The sequence below is a fragment of the Zootoca vivipara genome, chromosome 2 (genome assembly GCF_965207765.1).
Source record: "Zootoca vivipara chromosome 2, rZooViv2.hap1.1, whole genome shotgun sequence".
In the NCBI taxonomy this organism is placed as follows: Eukaryota; Metazoa; Chordata; class Lepidosauria; order Squamata; family Lacertidae; genus Zootoca; species Zootoca vivipara.
In genome coordinates this window covers 19,357,962-19,380,453 of record NC_142584.1, presented here as the reverse complement: position 1 = coordinate 19,380,453, position 22,492 = coordinate 19,357,962, and the positions used below count along the sequence as shown (strand labels likewise).

General features: G+C 45.7%; 1 protein-coding gene across 1 annotated transcript in view; it reads right to left on the bottom strand.

Annotated features, from left to right (window-relative positions):
* ERBB3 (erb-b2 receptor tyrosine kinase 3) overlaps positions 1-19,006 on the bottom strand; it is an 89,544-nt gene extending 70,538 nt beyond the window's left edge. The window contains exon 1 of the mRNA XM_035103953.3: positions 18,593-19,006. Within this exon, the coding sequence (XP_034959844.3) occupies positions 18,593-18,674 (82 nt within the window). The 5' untranslated portion in view covers positions 18,675-19,006. The remainder of the gene's footprint in view (positions 1-18,592) is intronic.
* Between the last annotated feature and the right edge of the window lie 3,486 nt (positions 19,007-22,492).

Sequence of the window (22,492 nt, the reverse complement as noted above, 5' to 3'; positions counted from 1 at the left end):
TCTATAGCTGTTTTCATTTCCCAGTGGTCGGCTAAGTTCGTTGAAAGCCCCTGGTGTCAAATGATGGAACAGTAGCTCAAGCTGTCATATATTATCAGATGGAAGCTATTGGATCCTTCTGCTACAGGGTAGCAAAGGCATGTATGGAATACAGCTGATATCTGAGGCATGTCGCACAGATAGGCCCTGCTCGGGTGGGGGTAGGAGGAGAATTTATTTCACCAGGGAAGAACGGAGCAGAGGGCGGGGGGGGGGGGGAGAGAATTGCAGCTGGCTAGGAAGGCTTGTGTCCTTTCTGAAAGGTGGACAAGGGCACATGTCTTGGGGGAGGGAAAGGCAGAAAAACCAACAGGAAACATTACAAGACGTCTGCGATTCAAACGTTTCAGCTGTAATTCCAATTAGATCAGTGGGATGGAATTGCACACTCCCCCTCCACCCCACACGTTTTTCCTCTGGGAAACCTTGCTGCATGGGGTTTCGCTAATGGCTAATGCTCAGGGTCTCTTCTCAACTGACTGCCTTGTTTGGCCCTCTCTTGCACACTCAGATCAGATTTGCTTGGTGACTGCAAGTTGGGCTATATATGGCAGCTGGTGGCAATAAACAGTTTCTTCCTGAGATAGCCAGTTTTTGATTTGTGAAAAAAACACCGACCCGTGGACCCTAGAGGACTCAAGGCAGAGAGCCGGCAGAACTCAGAAGGATTTAACAAGTTGAGGCCAGAGCCAGGCATGACCCAGAAAACAATGCATTCAAAGCCCTTCACACCCAAATACCGGCGACCGGACAAAATTACAATTTGACTGGTCAGCCCCTTGGCTGGCGACCCTGCACCATGTGCAACTTGCCTCGCTTGCTTGAGCCACAAGGAGATATCTGCATGCTCCCCAGAGATCATTTCACTGATCTGGATGCTGTAACCTACCTCACAGGGTGGTTGTTTGTGAGGATGAAATGAGGGGGGGGGGACTTTGTATGCCATCCTGAGCTTCCCGGAAGAAAGACTGGATATATATTTAATCCAACAAATTAGATGAACGGAAAGTAAAATCATACGATTCTGAGACTTGGAAGATGGAAAATACAGGTTGCCTAAGGGGCGAAACATTCCTGGGCCTTTGCTTATGGGCAGACACAGAACAAAACCCTCCTTCCTCTGATCCTTTCTGGACACCCCCGCCTTCCCTCCCACAGAAAGGAGGTGCATCCAGCTTCTCTCATCGCCATGGGTAGGTGTTCAAGCGAGCTGCCTCCCATTCCCACAGACTTCCCCTGCGCTGCTAGAGCTGGCTGCTGGTGGGTGCATAGCAAAGGGGGCAGGAGCTTTTGAGTCACAGGCTGCCCCAGGGTCCCGACCCAGAGCCCCCTCCAATTAAATGGCTGTCATGGCTACACAATGGGGAGCCTTTATGCCCTTGCATGGAAAAGGCGTTGGGCTGGCTTTCATCCCTCGGCTGCAGCCCATTAGGGGCCTTACTATAATGCTTGCTTGTCAGAGCAGCGACTAGCTTGAAACAAAAGAGCTACAGAGACAGAAAGCACTATGTCCCAAGATTTAAAAAAGATGGGGGGGGGAGGAGAGAGAGAAAGAAATCCATGTTCTCAGCAGGGAAGGCAGCCTCCCCTACTTTTAGCCCTCCTATGATTGAGAATCTGCAGAGAAGGCAGGCAGTGGGAGGCAGAGGACACCAGCAGATCTTCCAGGTGAATTGTTACCTGGAAGTCCACACATATGAAAATTCATTCAGATTCCAGCACCAAAACAGCCCTCTATATCCCCCCCATCACTTATTTCTTTCAAAGGATTTATTGTCCCATTTTTTTAAAAAAAAGATGCTCCATAAAGCAGCTCACAATAAATACATAATCAAAATCACATACTCTCTCTCTCTCTCTCTCTCTCTCTCTCTGTGTGTGTGTGTGTGTGTGTGTGTTTTAAAACCTGGGTAAAATATCTATTTCATACCCAGTCGCTTTAAGATCCTGACTAAAGAAGGGAAGGGCCAAGGGCCAAGCATCAAAGGAAATGTTAGAAAGGATAAGTAGCCAAGTTGGCATCTATGCCACAATTGCACCCTGTGGAATTCATGAAGGAAAACAAGATTTGAACCTCTGAAGGCTGTAAAGGCAAGACTTCGGAATGAATAGGTAACTCCTGGCTAAATCTCGGAAGACAGCGGGGGGGCTGCACCTTGCATAGCTCTCACACCTCCCCGTGATTAGCAGAAGCAAACAGTACATTTTTGCAGAGTAAAATATGCAAATATATGCCGGTGTACAGTAATCTATAAAGGCAGTAGGGGTCATGGCCCAGAACTTGGGTAAACGTGGCCCAGAGTGCACACTGAGCTGATAACATCAGTAGAGAGCATTGATATGTATTTGTATGGTATGTAAAAACTGGAAACCTCTTCACATTTAAAAATATTTGTATTGGTAATGTTTTCCAAACTACACCTGCAGCTCTGTTAAACATTTCCTACATTCCAGTTGCTCTTAGCAGTTTCTGGATGAACCCCCCCACCGCCACCACACACACACACCATTCTAAGTCCCCCATGAGAAGCTATATATATATATGCATTCCTTTGCAGAGCTGGTATCTGCCCCGTGAAACCAAGCACTCCACCATCAACATTCCTACACGCCCAACAACATGCATACACAATGCTTGCCACTGGCTACAGGCGGCTGCTCGGGCTTGTTTCCATTTTGGGGTTTGCTGTCCAGTCTTTTATCTCTCTCCTTCTGGGAAATGTCCTTGCCTTTGTCCCTCAGCCCTCCCACCCACCCCCCATCCCAGACCACCACCACGGCCACCTTATTGTAAAACTAAAAAGGTGAGACAGAACATGACTCAGAGATAGGAAAATGAGCTGTCAAGCTTGGCTAAGCCATGACTTTAAAAAGGGGTAGAAGAAAGAAAGAAAGAAAGAAAGAAAGAAAGAAAGAAAGAAAGAAAGAAAGAAAGAAAGAAAGAAAGAAAGAAAGGAGAGTATTTGCTGGGTAAAGGAAGTAAAGAAGTTGAATTCATTCAAATTAACAGGGAGGTGTGTAGGGTTTTCTTTCCCCGTACTGCGAAGAACTTTTTAGCAAAATGATTTCTTCAACCATGAAGGTGCAGGAACCCCCCCCCCAAAAAAAATCAGGGGTGCCACTTCATTGGAGGGGCGAGCAACTCTCCCCACCTTGTTTCAGAGCTCGTGCACTTATCCCTCAGGAAAAAATATTATCATGTATAAAACTAACAACAAATGCTCTTAAATGCATCACTTTCTTTTCTTCCAAACGGAGCTTGAATATACCTAAAAGAAGGCCTTTGAACCTTCCTATATGAATCTTGATGCGCCCACACTTACATTTGTTCTCCCACCCACCAAACCCCACCTGCCAACCCTGCCACTGAAGCCTGAAATGGATTTCCTGTCCACAACCAGCACTAGAAACCGATAAAAGAATTCACTCACATCTAAAAGCATGTGACTTCCCCCCCAAGAATCCTGGGAACTGTAGTTTGTTAAGGGTGGCAGGAACTGCAGTTTCAGTTCCCAGGATTCTCCGTGGAATTCCATGTGCTTTTAAAGGCATGGCGTGGGTGCATAACAATGAAGGGGTGCTCAGGTTCAGCTCTGTAAAATTCATCGAAAAATGTTGCCGTCATCAGCAGAGCACTACCAAACCAGTCCATTCAAACTCTTTCATCACTGTTGCCATCAGGGCAGGATTTTGGGACAGAGGTCCAGCAGCATATCTAGGGAATGGGGAGAGGCAAACACAGCAGGGGTGGCGTACTGCATTTTTAACTAAATTAAATAATACATGTTGCCACCTAAGAACCAGGGTGTGTGCGATCCCATTGGGTGCTATTCAACTAAATATTTATGCCAGCACAGGGATTAGCACAGACCCTCCAAGTGTTCCTATTTTCCAGGGTCAGTCCCTGATTTAGAGAAGCCGACCCATTTTCTGATTTGATCCCAGCACCTTTCCTTAGGATGTCCCTATTTTCATCAGAGAGGCGTTTGAGGGTATGGCAGGACATCCCTATTTTCATGGGAGAAATGTTGGAGGCTATGTTAGCGCTGGGGCAATGGGTCTCCCCCCCCCCATACCACACCTAAATGTGCTCTGGAGCATTGGGGGGAAACCCAGACAGATTTAGGGGGTGTACAGCAGGAAAAGAGGGGGAGAATGTACTATTGAGCAAGGAGGCCTGCTTGCCTTGACAGAATGTTGCCCGCAGCTTTACAACCCATGAAGTCCAGAGTCCAAAACTCCCTCATTGCACTGCGGACTCTTAGGAGAAGTGTTAAAACTGAGATATGAAAGCTAGGAGCTAAATGGCACCTTAAACGTAGGATACGGGTGCTACAACAGAATGTCTAGGTGCGCTTTCTTATAAAAGGAATACAAAGCTGAAAATGAACGAACTGCAGCTAAAATCTCATGTTCATTTTTCACGTGGTCTAGTCCTTCCCCTGGCCACCCCCGTAATATTCTTAAAAGGGTCTCTTCCCCAGTCTTCAGAGAGTAGCTGGAAGCGGGGAGGCAAAAAAGCACCCTCCCTTTTCCTTCCACTCTGCAGTTTTAATCTGAAATCTTAGGCGTAGTACTGCGGCCAGAGCTCAGAAACTGCTATTGAAATTCCCTATCGCGAAATGCGCCTAGAACAATGGGAGTTTCGACCACTGCTTAGGAGCATACTATTCTCCTATAGGCAGAACTTGGGTGGCTATGACAGAGAGTGGAAAGAAATGTAATGTACGGATGCAGTGCTCAAAGGAATCACATGCCTTCCAAAAGGGATGGGTGGAAAGAGAGGGAGGGTTGACAGCTCTGTGGCAGTTGGGAGCAGCAGCCAGCCGTGGGAGAAGGATAGCATGCAGAGTAACACATCTCCACAAAGGGGGCCGCCCTTTGATCCTTCTCTGCATTCTTCTGTTTATAAATACTTCTCACTGCTGCCCTTCTGGAACGACAGCGCAGAGCCCTAAACAAGTATAAACCTGAGTTCCACATTTCCAGTGTAGAAAGACAGGCAGAAAACAAAATAAAGCCTAGTCGCCTTAAGCTCACCATTCAGCACAAAACCATCTGCAGGCATTCCTCTTCCCTCCCCATCCCTTTTTTCCTCTTGTGCCGTGCCTATTATATTGTGGGTGCAGGGATTGCCTCATTTTAGGCACTTTTATATAGATTATTATTCGCAATCATAAATGACCCATTCTCCTCCTTACACACTGCATGCTTGTGGTTTGTGTATGCTGAGTCCACAGCTCGAGAACAATCGGGAGTGTATTAAAACCAGGAGGAAGTTGGCTTCTATAGAAAGAGGGGAGAACAGAGTCCCCGATTTTTACTAAAGCCCAGCTACTTCCCATCTTAAAAAGCTGAAGCTCAGGTTTCTATAAATCATCAGCTGCCAATTGTGTTCTCATACCTGGCCCTCAGCCATTTGCAGCTGCCAGGGAACCTTGTCAGCCCCATTCACCCTTTTGCTTCCTGGTGCCAACTGGAGCCCTTGCCCATCATGACATCAGGGGGAAGGAGGACAATCGCCACGCTTATCTGTGTGGACAGTATGCATGCTACTAGTGCTGTGTATGGAAAAACCATGGTAGTGGAGGGAGCCATACATGCATTCAACAGGGATTCATAGATGCATTAATTCAACCTTCACCAACCTAGTCCTCTCCAAATGTTTTAGACTACAACTCCCATCCTCCCTAACCACTGGCTGTGCTGGCTTGGGCTGATAAGAGTTGAAGTCTTTAAAAATATCTGGAGAAGAGGCTGATCTGGGTTTGAGATGCAGTACCTTGGAAATCACAGTTCAGATCTTGCTGCCATAACCACGCCTCTACATGCAATTCAGTGATAATCCGTCTGAGCTACATTACAGGGCTGTTGTCCAGATGACTGGGATAACGTGCATCAAGAACACTCAAAAGATCTGCATAAATACTCAATAGCAGTAATACTACCAACCCTGGCACACAGTTGCCTGCCACACAGAATTCAAAGTTCACAGTGGCTGCATTCAGGTGTGATACTAAGCCACAGTTTAGCTTTATAAGCCCAGTGAACCTCCCTCTCATATGCTCCTATCCATAGCTGTCAAGTTAGTTTTCCCTTTTCTCGTGAGGAAGCCTATTCAGCATGAGGGAATTTCCCTTTAAAAAAGGGAGAACTTGACAGCTATGCTCCTATCTTCCTCTCTTCCCCTGGCACAACCATGGGGAGACTGAAAGGTTCCATTTTAGGGTCACTGCGGTTTATGGTTAATATCTGGACCCTCCAGGTGCTGCTAGACTACAAAACCCATCATCGCTGGCCATTGGCCTTATTGGTTAGGACTGATAGAAGCTGTAGTCCAACATCAGGGGGTTGGACTAGATGGACCTTGTGATCCCTTCCAACTCTACAATTCCACGATTCTATGATGTAGACTCTCACTTCCTGCTCTATGGTTTTTCCCATATAGAAAATACAAAGAAAGGAGTGGCTGGGTGGTAACTCAGTATTTCCTCCCGTACCTTTGAACAGTACCTTTGAACGGGCCACTCAGCTGGGAGATGAGGCAGCAAGTGCCTTTCATCCACCTGTTTCCTGCTAATCACATAACGTTCACGTTAAGTTGGGCTTTGGTGAGACTATTTTAGAATGGACTTTTAGCACCCAAGAGTCCCCCTAAACTGTCTTCGAAGAGAGTGAGCCACAGTGATTGACAGGAGAACAGAGGCCAAATTCAGCCACAAAACATACTAGGTGACCTTGGGTCAGTCACACTCCCGCAATCTACAGTATTTATACCTCATAGGGTTGTTCTGAGGGTTTGTTTGTTTTTTGTTTGTTTTTTTGTTTTGTTTTTTAAGAGGCATATGTCACCCTGTTCCTCAGAAAAATTGCAGGATGCAACGATAACAGTCCTGACAGTGGACTGATGGAATCTGTCTTTTCCTAAGCCGTTCCTGAACTTCCATCATATTCTAAGCAGAGGTGCAGTGGTCCAGGGTTGCAGGGGGTCAAAGACCCATTACTAGAGTTCTAGCAGGGTCCCTGCATCCAGCATCCCAGAGCCACCCAATCAGCATGAAAAGGAAGCTGTTTAGCAACTAAGAAGAAGTATTTGCACCCTTTGTGCTTATTGGAGTCAAGCAGAGTGAAAGGAGGCGAGTCGGAGTCGGGTAAAGATTGGCTCCTAGGGTCACTTTGAAGGAGGCACATTTAGTTTCAAGAGAATGGTGTGCATGTTCTGTTGTGTAACAAGGTAAACACAACTCAAGTCGCTCAGAAAGAAGCTATTGGAGCGTTCCAAAACATTTGCCCACAAACGTGCACACAAAATAGCAGACCTAGCTGGAAGGCAACAGAGAGAGATCTGCATTGAGCATTGCAAATGCATACACCACCACCACCACCATCAAATTATATTTGAGAGAAGAAAAGGCTAAGGAGTAAACGCTACACAAATCCGGAGTGGAGTCCCTAAGACAGCTGGATGGTGCCTTGCACGCCTCCCTCCAGTAACTCCAGCAGCCAAGCTAGCGCCAAACGTATTGCTCTGCTTTCCTTTGGACCACACCAGTGAAGTCTAGTTATCTGGGCATCCCCAAAACCTCCATTCACACTGCCCAGGCTTGCGCCCAACAGAGGTCACTTTTGGTGCTGCTAATACGGCGGTTTGACTTCACCCCCGGAGGCGCGCTCCATTGTCTCTCGAGACAGGCGGATGCCAGCGACGACAATTATAACATGACTGTATAATCTTGCATAATCTTAGAAGGGGGCTTGGCTTGAAGAGACCCTGCACTTCTGAACTGGACTGATTCCAAGGGAGTATGCATGCTACGAAGCTGCCTCTAGCAGAGCTTTATTTGTGCCTCTGCTGCTACAGCCACTGTTCCAAAAGTGTATCCTCTGTCAGGAGGAGGCGTAAGAATGTAGAAGGCAGACTTTGAAAAGCTTTTTTTTTTTATAAACAGGGGGCAATGTCAAAGTTGAAAAGCCTAAAATTAGTGCAGGCAGCTGCACTGGAAGCCACAGGTGCTTCTGTGTGGGCTTTCCTTCTCTGCCCACTTCCTCCTCCCTCTTCTCTGGTCTTGGTAAGAAAGAAAGAGAGGAGTAACCATCGATCGTTCTGTCCCTCCAGGGTTTCCCTATCACCAGGAGCCTTCCTCATTTCAGTTGATTAAAAATACTTAACTAAAAAGTAGAAATCGTAGAAAGATTTTGACAGGTGTTTTTTTCCTGAGCACTTGGGGTCAAAAGAAAGTCATTTAAAACAACTGTTGAGACATTTCGTTCCGAATCTTCTAGACAGAACCAGTCAGAGGAGGATGACAGCGGGCATCCTGTCCCCCTACCCACCCCATAACATAAATCCTGGCTACAGCCATGGCGAGGGGTGAACTAGAGTTCCCAGCATAAATGTATGGCATGTACGCAGCTGTATCCTTCCCTCGCTTCAAAAACAACAACCACCCTCTTCTGTGGATAAGCTCCCTGTCCTAAAACCAACATCTGCCATAGGATTGCTTAAGTGGCGATTCCAAGAGCTATGCTGGTGTCTGTCCCTAACACCCATTCAAACTGCAGGGGATGAGCCAGCAACATTGTTTTTCTCTCTCTCAGTTGACTCAGTGCTCTGTTTGTGAAGACACCCTGTCCCTACCTGGCAGGAGAGGACACATGCCAAGTGTGGGCGGAGGCCATGGCGACAATGCTTTTCAACACCCCCTTGTTTGGATATGATCCCTCAAGTAGATCACCCCTCCAATACATCATCCCTCTTGCTTTGCTGCTGCTTGGAGTTGCTTCATGGCTGGGCATCCACCCTTCCGATCTTCCCCTGCACACCTGGTTTTTCGCTAGCGGCTATTTACTCAGCAAGCACTACTACCTATTAGTTACGAAAGGGCCTCCCCTCCCCCCACCCCTCCCTTTGGAGTGATTCAGATGGGAGGGACAATCCTGCCCAGCCCTGGCCATGCAAATCTCTGACAGCATAAGCTGTGCATAGTTGGAAGAGATTAGGGCACAGCCCCTTGGACCTAAAAGTTGCACCACACGGAAATGGCTGCCTGCATTAGGAAACAGGAGAGCGTGAAGAGGAGAGCTCCTCCAAGGAGGAGATCCAGAATGACATTTTCAGTGCCAGGTGGGCTTCAACATGCCATAAGAACATCTGTGCCTTTTTTGTGAGCATCTCTAGCTAAAGTGGAACAATCTCCCCCATCGATTTTGGACCACTTCCTTAAATACAGTGATGATTTTTCTACAAGGTTAAATTGGCTATGGACCCTGCAGGATTTATTTGCATTTCCCTGCATCAGGTGGCTTGGCTCAAATGTCTGAGCCAGCTGGAGCATCTATAAGTCATTTTCTGAATCTGTTGGGTGCCCTTTTTAAAAACAATGATCCTTCACCTTCCCCCCACCCCCAAAAAAGGAGTTCCATATGAAGCCAGCAACCAGAGTATTCTAGATTTGTGCCGGTCAAACTACTTTTTCTTTTTCACAACAAGAAACTCTGTGGTCATCCAGCAAGAGCTCATGGGATTTTTGAAGAGCACATAAGTACTCTGTGTTGACTGACCCTGAGTATGCACAAGAAGTGCCTTGTTGGAAAAAGCCCAGCATTCTTCACAAGAACCCCAACGAGCAGCAAAACACTCAGTTCTCCAACTGAATTAGCTTGCAGACCACAATCCATGTTCTGTCCACCTTCATTCTACAGCATGGACCATTTTTGTACACATTTGCAAGATGGACAGGGCCATGATACTCAGTGTCTTTGAGCATGCTCAAAGTATTTTCCCCTCTCCATGGAGTAACCACAATCAATTTGGCACTAAAACTTGGTTCTGGGGCAAAACCTTATATTACAGTTAATCCACTATGGATTTCCTTTGGTCATGTTCCGACTGAAATGCCATGATTCCCGAACCCCCTCCATTTGCCTAGCACTTCGCATTTTCCAAATTAATAATCATTCAGCAAGAGACTTAAGGGGTTTGGTCAAACCAGAAGCGAAGGTCCAGCAACAAAGAGTTCTTTTATCTCAAGAGCGGGAGGCAGAGACTGAACCAAGGGCTGGACAGATTCCAATCAGAAATAAATGTATCAGAGAAATAGGCTCCATTGTTTGGTCACTGCCCCGTTATCATTTGTATCTCAGCCCCACAGATGTTTATCCCCCTGACAATACAGGCTGTCCTTCTTCCATCCATAGGCACACACACAAATAACATGCATGAAACCCTAAAGTCACGATACCCTCACACACTAGTTCCTCTTTCACACAGCCTTTTAACAAACTCCCAGATTTTTGTGAGGCAAATGCAATCCGAGGTACAGTCAGTGATGGGCAACCTGTCCAAATAATGCTGAACTACATTTCCCATCATCCCTGACCTATTTGCCATGCTGGTTATGCCTGATGGGAGTTGGAAACCTTCAACAACTGGAGAGTTGGGGTTTTCCCCATCCCTGGTGTAGACAATGAAAGCAATCACAGTCTACATGGGTAGATTGTCGAGTGTAGATGCAAGAATCCAAGACTCAAATCCCTGCTTAGCTAGAAAGTTCACTGCTGACATCACTGCCTCTTAGCCATAACCTACATGCTTAATTTTGTGTTTACAATACAAATATTGGTACCATACTTCAGTTTTCAAAACACTCTTTACTGTTAAACTCCTGTTAAAATCCTTTGAGGCTTCAAAACACATACCGGTACATTTCAGAAATCCTTGAGTATCAGTCAGGCACAAAAAATGGCAACCAGACTTTTTGAGGTGCTCGCAAATGGAGAACTTTTAGGCACAAAATGCGCCTAGCGCCTGGCCAATTTCGAACCCTGGTGTGGCTCTAAGAGTTTTGCCCTCCCTTCCTTTATGACATGTGCCCTCCCAACTCATCCAGTCTGCTGGAGGAACTGGGTGCTCTGCAGGCACTTTGGCACAAGGCACCTCCTTTGCTCTGCCACCCTTTTTGTGGCATCCTACTGTCTGACTTTCATTCCAGCTTAATCTGCAGGGAGGCCAATTTGTGGCTAATGCCACATGAAGGCAGGGTGGACCTGGACTGAAGATGTTCCAGTCCCTCCCAACCCTAAGATAACAATTATTTTGTCTGTAGCCTAGAAAATACACACAGAGAGGGTGGGGGGTGGGGAGAGAAGTACAGTAGTAGTTGTTGTTTTAAATCTATCAACAGAGCAGAGAATTGGCCAGGAACTGGAAAGTTGACAAAGCCTTCTTAACCTTTAGAAGATTTCTTGTACATATTAATTGAATGACCCTTTCTGGAAGGGAGCAGGCCTGGAGAAAGTGAGGAGAGTATTTGTGGCAATTAGCAGTGTGGCTGTGTTGCAGTGTTGTTGACAAGAGAGCAGAATTGTGAGGACTGGGGTGTTGGAGAGATGATACTATGGCAGTGCTTAGGGTAAGCAAGATGGATTTCCTCTTATCAACTCATCGCCTTCAGATCTTGTAAAAGCTACCCTTGAAGCCTAATCTAACAATGGGCTCATCCTGGCATCAACCAAAGGGAATTCCTGGACCAAGGCTAGACCAGGCGATTGCATTAATTCCTCTATTTCAGGTACAGTATAGCCAATGTGCTACCCCTCCAGTTGTTGTGAGTTACAACTCCCATCAACCCCAGTCAGCATGCTCAGCAGCCAGGGATGATGGGAGTTGTAGTCCAAAACATCTGGAAGGCACCATGTTGGTTACCTAATCGATACACTTAAGCAATACAGTGGTACCTCGAGTTACAAACACCTCAGGTTACAAACGCTTCAGGTTACAAACGCTTCAGGTTACAAACTCCGCTAACCTGGAAGAGTTACATCAAGTTGAGAACTTTCCCTCAGGATTAGAACGGAAATCGTGTGCCGGCGGAGCAGCAGCAGCAAGAGGCCCCATTAGCGAAAGCACGCCTCTAGTTAAGAGCAGTTTCAGGTTAAGAACGGGCCTCTGGAACAAATTAAGTTTGTAACTAGAGGTACCACTGTATGTCCAATATACAGTCGTACCTCAGCTCCCAAACACCTTGGGAGTCAAACGTTCTGGTTTTTGAATGTTATTTTGGAAGCTGAATGTCTGATGGGGCAGACATTCGGAAGCCAATCGGAAGTCACGCTTTGGAAGTTGAACGTTTCGGAAGTTGAATGGACTTCCGGAATGGATTTTGTTCAACTTCCGAGATATGACTGTAAGGCCAAAGTTTCCCTTGGTGTTTACACTGTAATGCCTAAAAGTGAGAGAGAACAGAACTCATGCCTGTCTGGTGTATCTTCCCCACAGTCCCAGATGCATGCAGCATGCTTGTGATAACGTGGGGAAGGGGAAGAGGCCTGCCATGTTTGCTCAAAATGTTACCAACTCATTTTTTTCAAGCCAAGCCAAGTCTAGTTCTGTGTAACATCAGGATTCTACAGATGTAGCATTGTCATTAGAATTATAATAGAACTCATCTCACAGATATGGTCCATTTAGAACATGGGTAGGCAAATACTTTGGCCACCTCATGAGAAGAGAAGATTCCCTGGAAAAGACCCTGATGTTGAGAAAGATTGAGGGCACAAGGAGAAGGGGACGACAGAGGATGAGATGGTTGGACAGTGTTCTTGAAGCCATGAACATGAGTTTGACTAAGCTGCGGGAGGCAGTGTAAGACAGGAGTGCCTGGTGAGCTATGGTCCATGGGATCACAAAGAGTCGGACACGACTAAACAACTAAACAACAACAACAAGGCAAACTAAGGCCCGGGGGCTGGATCCAGCCCAATCACCTTCTACATCCAGCCCGCGGACGGTCCGGGAATCAGCGTGTTTTTACATGAGGAGACTGTGTCCTTTTATTTAAAATGCATCTCTGGGTTATTTGTGGGGCATAGGAATTCGTTCATTCCCCCCCCAATATATATAGTCCAGCCCCCCACAAGGTCTGAGGGACTGTGCTGAAAAAGTTTGCTGACTCCTGATTTAGAAGTTACTAGGGGTCCTTTCCCATGTCTTTTCACAGTTGGAAAGGGCCAGGAAAAATCTGTGCAGGTACATACTTATCACATGGAAGAAAAATGCAACCCAAAAAAAGGTTGAATTTTTTTTCTATCAGGACTTAGTTTTAGCCCAGCTTATGTGTGGGAAAGTAGGGGAGGGGATCTCTGACCCATGGATTTATTAAGAAGTAGACTATTTCCTCCCAATCTCAGCATTGCTTAGGCAGGTGTGTCTTGAACTGGAAATCTGGGCAGAGAAGGAAGGTTTTCCCTCTAGTTTATCTGACCGACACTGTTTGATTTTCTTCCCACTGGCAAAAGCTACAGCATACTTGGGGAAAGCAATTAGCAGAGGTCAAGAATGTTGACACAAAACTGGTTTCGGGCAACTGGGGAAACCTGGTCTCTATTAACCGAGGGAGGAGAGCAAGAGAGGGCTCATTAGCAAGTGCTCATTAAGTATATATATATATATATATATAAACGTAAACAAGGTTTCCAGCATTTGGTTGTCCAGCAGCTGTGTACCAACACATCAACCTAGGGAGAGAAAAATAAAGGTTGTTTCCTCTTGGCAGAGGAAATTAAGATAGCTGAGAACAGAGGAAGCTGCTTTATACCAAGTCAGGCCACTCACTGCCCATCTAGCTCATTTCTGTATGCACTGACTGGCAGAAGCTTAGCAGGGTCCCAGGGCAGGGGCCTCTGCAAACCCTACCTGGAGAAGCAAGGGATTGAACCTGGGATTTCCCACATACAAAACAGATGCTCTACCGCTGAGCTACGGAAGGAATCACAGAAATGCTTCTGTAGGGGAACCAGCAAAGGTTCCCTACGGAGGTCTGCCTTCCTTCTCAGTTTCATTCTGTCTATTTGGCCTGATCACTACCTTCCAATAAGGTAGCAGTTCCAAGAGATCCATCAAGAGATCCAATGCACCCTGGTCACCATTTCTTTGAGCTCCTGCCATCGGGACGGAGATATAGAACAATGCAGGCAAGAACGAGCCATCTCAGGAACAGTTTCTTCTCTAGAGCGATTTTGGCCTTAAATGGAAAGCCTGGACTTTGAAGTCATCTTATTTGACTTGTTATTTTGTATTATATTTACTGTTTTTAATTCGGTTTTGTAATTTTGGATTATGCGGAATGCTTTATCTGAGTGGATGTAGCAACCGAGTAATTTCGTTGTTCCCGCAAGGGGACAATGACAATAAAGATATCTAAAAAAACATGCCAGTGCTGCCTTGGTGCTGGCAGCAGAAAAGGTTGTGAGATGTGATTTCTCTGTAGAGTCCTATCAACAACATAGAGGACAATGACCTCTCTGACTTCACAGAGGGCGATTTCACCTACGAGGTGGCTCCCCACAGCAGAGTTGTTCATTAGCGAACAGCTGCAGAGTACAAGTGCCTTGCAACACTGTGTAAAGTACAAAAGGCAGAATACATGTCAGCTGAAATGCAACATAAAGCGAAAAGGTGCATCATTTGTGCCAGTGCAAATATACCAGCCGCAAGAGTTAGGAAAGACGGGAAGGGGTTGTTCTGCGTAGGGTCACCGGGCTGGAGGTGTGCCAAGAGACCCTGTCCAAGGCCACACTTCCCTGCAGGCACCTCACATAAACACATTTGCAGAGGAAGACTATCTGTTTGTTATAATTGAATATATTGATTAGTTGCTTTTCAGTTAAATAAGGTCTTACAAAAACGAAGCGCATTGCTCCCATGTTAATTGGCATGAATTGACATTACTGCTCTTTTAAGCAGCCTCTAGCACAATGTTTAAGGGGTAGACCCAACATTTACGTAGTAATAATCAGAGCAGGCATATTGAAGTCAATGGGTTTAGGTCAATTCATTTAAACAGGTCTGCTGCTGTTGCTAATGTTGGAGATTGCCCATCAGATTAGTCCTGCAGCACTTTAGACTTTGCGGTCCAACAGCATCTGGAGGGCCACACATTTGCCTTTTTTTGCAGAGGGCCCTGTACATTTGGACGCCCTCCACGCTACTATCGTTTTTAAAACTACAGCAACCCATCTTAGCAGTTCTAGCACAATTTATTTATTTTCAGCATAAATTAGTTGTGGAATTCACTGCCACAAGATATAGTAATGACCTCTGGGTTAAATGGCTTTAAAGCGGGATTAGACACCCATATGAGAAAAAAGGGCCTATCAATGAATAACAGCCATAATGGAGCCTCCAAGCGCCAGTTGCAGGCTTCAAGAGCAAGAGGCAACTATTGCCTCTTAGCCCTGCTTGTTGGCTTCCCAGAGGCACCTGGCTGGCTGTTATCGGGATCCTGGACTGGGAGGAATTTTTGCCCGATCCATGTTCTTATGACAACAAAGCCTTGCTAAAAGGTTACTCCCATCTCTCTCGCTTTCTCCTTCATCCACCACCTTGCAGCCTGCCCATGCAGGCACCAGCCCCTAAACCTTCCCTAGAATACACCAAGAAAACCGCATTCCAGATAACATGGGCATAATAAAGCAAGGATGGGGAACCTGTGGTCCTCTTGCTGTTGTTGGGTTACTTCTCCCATCAGCCTTGACCACTGGCCATGCCGGTGGGTCTGATAGGAGATGGAGCTCAACAACATCTGAAAGGTCGCAGGTGGTTCCCCAACCCACTGGTGCCAAGGAAGGTAAGCATTCCAAAGGACTTTGTTCTCAAAAATATTTGCAAACAAATTTACGGCCAGAAAAACGGAACAAATGCTTAACCTGTTTTGACTCTGTGTCCAGGGGTCTAAGAGAGGAGGACATCCATAGTTATTTCACACACACAACCCCCTCTCCAAAGATTTTTTTTTTAACAACAGATAGCCAAGGAAACGCTGTGCAGAAAAATTCCTCCATACCACAGTGCCTAGCTGGAGAGGTTAACCTTTCAAACAGCATCGATTTAAGGGACTCCTTTTATTTCCCCCCCGTCTGTTGGCTTAAGAAACCACAAAACAAGATAGGACGGTGGACTTGGCCCTTTTCAAATCAAAACTTTTTCTCCCTTTGTGGTGTTTAATCTTCGCACTTGGAACATGCCTGCCCAAGTTATGGATTGGATCTGACGGGAATGGAAGAATGCCACCTGCAAGGCAACAAGGCCTCTCCCCTTTCTCCCCCAATGACACAGTTCAGCAGTGGGAGATGGAAACGCAGGAATGACTATGGCAAGTCCCACACAGAGACACACACAGACATTCCTTAAGCTTGTCCAACATCTTGTTAGCTACACTGGCCAACCAGGGACATGCCTGCAGTGGCCCTCTCACATTTGTGTTCCCCAGCAACTAATATTCAGGGGCTTACAGGATGCACAGAGTGCATTTCTCTCTTTGTAGCCATAAATATAGCCTCATCCTCCTTGAACTTGTCTAATCTTTTAAAGTCATCCAAGTAGGTGGTCATCCCTGCCTCTTGTGGGAGCTGTCGTTATGTGCCGTGCAGAGAAGTACTTCATTTTGTCTGCCCTGAATCTCCCCAATATTCAGCCTCATTGAATGATCCTGGGTTCTAATATTATATGAGAGCAGGAGAAAATCATGCACCAGTACCAATTTAATGCCCCCCTTCTTTCTGGGTAGTAGGCAACAAGAACCCACAGAATTCTCTACATCACAACACCTACATTGCACCCCCAGGATAACTGGGGCAAGGCAAGCTTTTCCCAATAGTTGGCAGTTTGAAATATTATGCCAGTAGCACCTTAGAGACCAACTAAGTTTATCATAGGTATGAGCTTTTGTGTGCATGCACACTTCTTCAGATAAGAAGTGTGCATGCACACGAAAGCTCATACCTATGACAAACTTAGTTTGTCTCTAAGGTGCTACTGGAAGGATTTTTTATTTTGTTTTGACTGCGTCAGACCAACACGGCTACCTGGCTGTAACTTAAAATATTATGGTTGGTTCAGAATTTGTGTAAGCACAGCACACTAGAGAAGAGTTGAAAGAGCATGTGTTACCTCGTTGGATTTTTCTACTCAAGACCACCATTAAAGTGTTGACAAGCTTGTTTCTAGCTCTTCCCCCATGCATGTTCTTTCAATATAGGTGGAGTCAGGATTCTAATCTATATTAGTGACTGGAATGTCAGATACACAGACTCACGCCCCCAAACTCCATTAATTAGTCTGGAGTAGCTGCCACTCCCTCAGGCAGCCTCAATAACTACAATGGATCCGAATCCCCTACTTAACCCCATAAACCTGTTTTGAAGAGCAGGATGAATCCACTCCTTTGCCATATTTCAATCTCAGGCAGGGTTATTAGAGGGCAACTGATCAACATGAACCCCACGTCCCAACCATGTCTACACAGAAGTTAGACATACTGTATTCAACTGAGCTTACTCCCAGGTAAGCAGGGTTATGGTTACAGTTATTTTATGTGCCCTGGATAGGGAACCATGAAGAGGAAGTTACTCTGACCCAAGTATCCACACCAACCAAAAGAAAGAAAGAAAAAGAAACACGTAAGTCTTTCTCCTTAAGAACATCATGAGTGGAGGGACTCCTCAGGGAGGAGAACATTTATGGCACTGAATAAAATTTTGTGGAAGGGTTGTGTGAAGTAGCCACTTGTCTCATACATCACTAATGACTAATACAACAATAATTTTTCCCTCCAAGATGGCACTTAACTTCAAGGGGAAAAACAAAGAGTCAAATCCTACCTGAAAACCACACCTTCTCTAACCTATATATCCTGTAAGCACCAAATCCCAGGTATGTAAGTGGGGAGGGGCTATGGAAACTCAGTGAAGAGGGAAATACACTTTGCACATGCTCACAGTCACTGGTTTATTATCATTACTTCAGGTGCGCCAGGGTTTTGAGGTTTAAACAAGACATAGGGAATCAATTTCAAAGGCTGGGAGGGCTGAAGATCAAGTCCTGGTTCTGTAATATCCGCCTAAAGCACTCCCCCCCCACACACAAAAGTCTTCCCCACAGTTGATTCCAAGACCCAACCCTTCAAACAAGCGAAACAACATTTTACAGATTCCATAAAGTTTGCCTTGAAGTTTCTGCCCTCCCTTTTAGGAGAAACACACACGCCTCTCCTCCAAACCCCACAATCATCGAGCCAGGATCGCGTTCCTCAGACCTGTACAAATCGCGAAAATAAAAGATCGTTGCGATTGTTTCTTTTTTGGGGGGGCGGTGTCCCTCTCCCTTTAGAGAGAGGAAGAGCTGAGAGGCTGGGGTGTGGGGAGGACGAGACACAAAAATAGGTTTTGCCACAGCTCAGCGGCACAGGTTCAAAGGCGTCGCTGCTCCGTGGTGTGAAACTAGTACACAGTTCCCCTCCCTACGGCTGACAAAACGAGAGAAAGATAATCAAAACGGCGCGGATCCGATTTCAGGGGAACGCGGGGGGGGTGGTTTACACACCACTATCATGCTGGATACAAACACAGCCGCCGTGTAAGGTCCTGTTTAGGGCTAAACAGACACTCGATTGTGTTATTGCAAAGGGCAGTTCTCTCCTCGCGATTCCGCTCAAGGCAGCCAAAAAGAAAAGAAGACGACAGGTAACACATTTTTAGACTGTTCGGGGTCACTTACCTGCTTGAGAAGCTGCAGACCGTAGGCTCCACAGGAGAAGAACCAGCCAAGGCACGAAGCTTCTGACCAAGTTGCTCTTCATTGCTGAAAGATGTTGAGTTACTTTTGTATTTGCTTTGACTTTTTCCTTCCTTCCTTCCTTTCTCTCCCTTCCTCCCACCACCACTTGCTCCTGGCATGCGGCGGCGCGTTTTTCAGGCTATGGCATTCTGCATTTGGGATGGAGAAGAGGGCGACAGGAGGAGCCACCTGATCCCCAAGCGAAATGCCCACCAAGCTCTCCGGTTCTCTAGCTCAGCGGGGGTGTATTGAGCTGATCGCCTCCGTCCCCGCCGCCTCTCGACGCGGCAAGTTGTCCTCTAGAGCCAAGAACACCAGCCGTGGCGCCTTTGATCAGTTTCACTTACACACAACAACTCACAAATTACACACACTTCATTCAAGGGGAAGCTTAAGTCGCACCTCATTGGTTGAGGCTGCGCCCTAGCCTGGCCAATCAGAGGACGCCAGTCTAAGCTCCCATGCAGAGGAGTGAAAAGCGGAGATTTGTATTACTGTATTATTACTTTTTTTAAAAGAAGGGTGGAGGTAGAAAGCCTTATCGCCAGGAGTTCTAGGCAAGGGTGTTTCCACGTTGTTGTTGTTGTTTTGCGAACTCTCATGAAAGCGTCTAAGCGAGTTCATAATAACGCGCACACCGCTGTAGTCAATGCAATGCACATAGCTGCCAAGTTTTCCCTTTTCTCGCGAGAAAGCCTATTCAGCATAAGGGGAAATCCCTTAAAAAAGGGATAACTTGGCAGCTATGGCAATGCATCAAACTAGCAACGAAACTGAGAACTTGAAAAACCGTGCCATATGAACACAATCCATTCTCTGACTATATTGTGGATAATTTTTTGTTAGTGACCATGTTGTTTTGAGGGTGGGGATTCTCCACCCCACCCCATCAAGCGGTCTGTGTATGTGTGTGTGTGTGTGTACACACACACACACACACACACACACCTACACCTACACACCTGAGCCATGCTCCGCAGATTTAATCCACTTCCCTGATTATATCAAAAGTAGATGAGCCATTTTTCCTGTTACAATCTGACTCCTGTGTCTATACATACCCTTGGATGGACCAGGCTTCCCCTTGACCTCCAGGTTAAGTAATTAAGAAATCCTTAAAAAAGGTTCTCTCTCTCATGATTAAGCAGACCCTGGTTCCTTAGGAGTATCCTGCTATATGAAGAAGGGCAGCTGGGCTGAGGTTTTTTTAATTAGCTGTGATTTAACTGATATTGAAAAAGTTGAGATGCCCACCACTTTCTCCCCTTGTGTAATGTTAATTCTGTGTAATGTGTCTGAATAGATGGATTTATTTATTTGCCTGAGATGAAGCACTGACAACATATAAAACAATCCTGCCTTGGGGTAATGTGTGTGCATTTTGCAGTTGCTAGAATATATCAATCATCTATCTATCTATCTATCTATCTATCTATCTATCTATCTATCTATCATCTACCCATCTATCTTGTGACTGCATGCATATTTGGGAGGAGCTAAAATATCAGGACTGAAAAGCATTGTGTGGGGTAGGGGTGGCGATTCTCTCTCTTCCACTGAGGCCAATGTGATCCATTGGAAACTTTTGGGCATTATAACAGTGTTTTAAATGTGGTTAATGTAAGGTCTGTGTCAAGGAAGAAAGGCTGTATTCTGCTCACTCTCAGGTTGTAATTCTATACATGCTTACCTAAGAGTAAGTCCCATTGCATTCAATGGGCCTTACTTCCAAGTATATATGCACAGTCAGATGCCCAAAGGAGCTTATTGCCACATCTGTCCAGAGCATGCTTTAAAAACAAACAACACTTAAAGTAAGTTTTTAGTCTTCACTGTGTAGAACAGAAACATATCATACCGCTTCAAAAAACGAATGTGGTTTTTCACAGGTTGGGAAGTAGGGTATATTTCCTCTATACAGTCACAATTCCGAAACCTAATCATCAGTAAAGTTTCCCTTTTCTTAAAGCAGCTAGTTGTAGAGGCTGAAGAGCTACATTTGGCTTTGGGAGAACTGAGTCCAAATCTCAGATTAGCCACAGGGCTCACTAAGTACTTTGCAGCTCCTTGTCTGAGCCTAATTCAGCCCACCTCACAATGTTACTAGAAGGAGGCAGAGCCAGCCCTACTGTTGGGCAGAGGGAGCTACCGGTAGTTGTCTGAGACGGCCAAGGCTGGGGGACTAGGATCAGTAGAAAGATGCCAGAACTGCACAGTGCCATGATGCCTAACCCCCTGGGCTCCCTAAGTTAGCCAGCTGGTGGAGGACCCAACTGCTGAAGAAAAATTCAGCTGCCAAGGAGTTAAAGGCCAAAAGAAGATGGATTTCTCATGTCTCCTTCCCAAGACCAGGCCGAACATTTTTGCTGCCTGAGGTTATGAACAAGATTCCCTCACTACCACCACTTCATTCAACATATAAAAGCCACATACAAAAGCCACATACAGAGACCCAGTGTGGTGTAGTGGTTAGAGTATTGGACTAGATCCTAGGAGACCAGGGTTCAAATCCCCACTCAGCCATGAAGCTCACTGGGGATAGCCACTACCTCTCAGCCTACCCACAGGGTTGTTGTGAGGATTAAATGAGGAGGGAGAGAACCATACCTGCTGCCTTTAACTCCTTAGCAGTAGAAATTGGAGTTCTTGGGAAAGTCCAGAAATAAACGATAAATTACAAGAACTCAGGCCAAAAGAAGATGGATTTCAAATAAATCTTCACAAGGTTTTATTGATGTGATGCAGAGTTTAAATAGGAATCAATCCCAATGTTGAAGGCAAATAAAGGTAAATTCCAGTAAAAATAAGGACAAGGCCCTGTTTCGTCAGCAAAGATTCATAGGTCAAAGTGTACCAAATATGTTTGCCTTGATACACTTGGTACACTTTGACCTGTGAAACTTTGCTGATGAAGAATAGTCGAAACAGGGCCTTGTCCTGATTTTTACTGGAATTTACCTTTATTTGCCTTCAACATTGGGATTGAAGAACAACCCTGTGGGGTAGGTTAGGCTGAGAGGTAGTGGCTATCCCCAGTGAGCTTCATGGCTGAGTGGGGATTTGAACCCTGGTCTCCTAGGATCTAGTCCAATACTCTAACCACTACACCACACTGGGTCTCTGTATGTGGCTTTTGTATGTGGCTTCTATATGTTGAATGAAGTGGTGGTAGTGAGGGAATCTTGTTCATAACCTCAGGCAGCAAAAATGTTTGGCCTGGTCTTGGGAAGGAGACATGAGATACAACCTGCAGAGCACTGAAAAAGCTTCTAGAAAGGTAAATAGGAATATTTGTATTTAAGAAGAGACAATTTGAGGATGTTTCCTTAAGGCTGCTACCAGGTAACATGGGATGACTTAACAACCTAAGAACAAATATAATGACTCAACCAAGGAAGGACATTTGGGTGGATACTTCCATCACACCAGCCTTGTTTACGTGTATTTAGAAATCTATCAAAACATCTCAATCCCAGGTCCTGATTTCAGAAGCCCCCTGACATGTTTGCTGTGCCAGGGTTTAACCCTCTTTTATTGTATTTCCTTACATTTATATACCCCTCCTTCCTTCCATCATGGAACCCAAGTTAGCATACATGTCAGTCTTAAATAAGTCCACATTTAAAGCACATCCAACACACATTTAAAGCACATGACCTTCCCCCAAAGAACCCTTCCAAACAAAGAACTTTGTTTGTTAAGGCTGCCTGGAACGGTATCTCTGTGAGTGGGGAATAGTCATTCCCAGGATTCTTTGGGGGAAGGTCATGTGATTTAAATATGCGCTAGATGTGCTTTAAATATATGTATGGATCTGCAGTCTCCCATCCAGGCACTGTC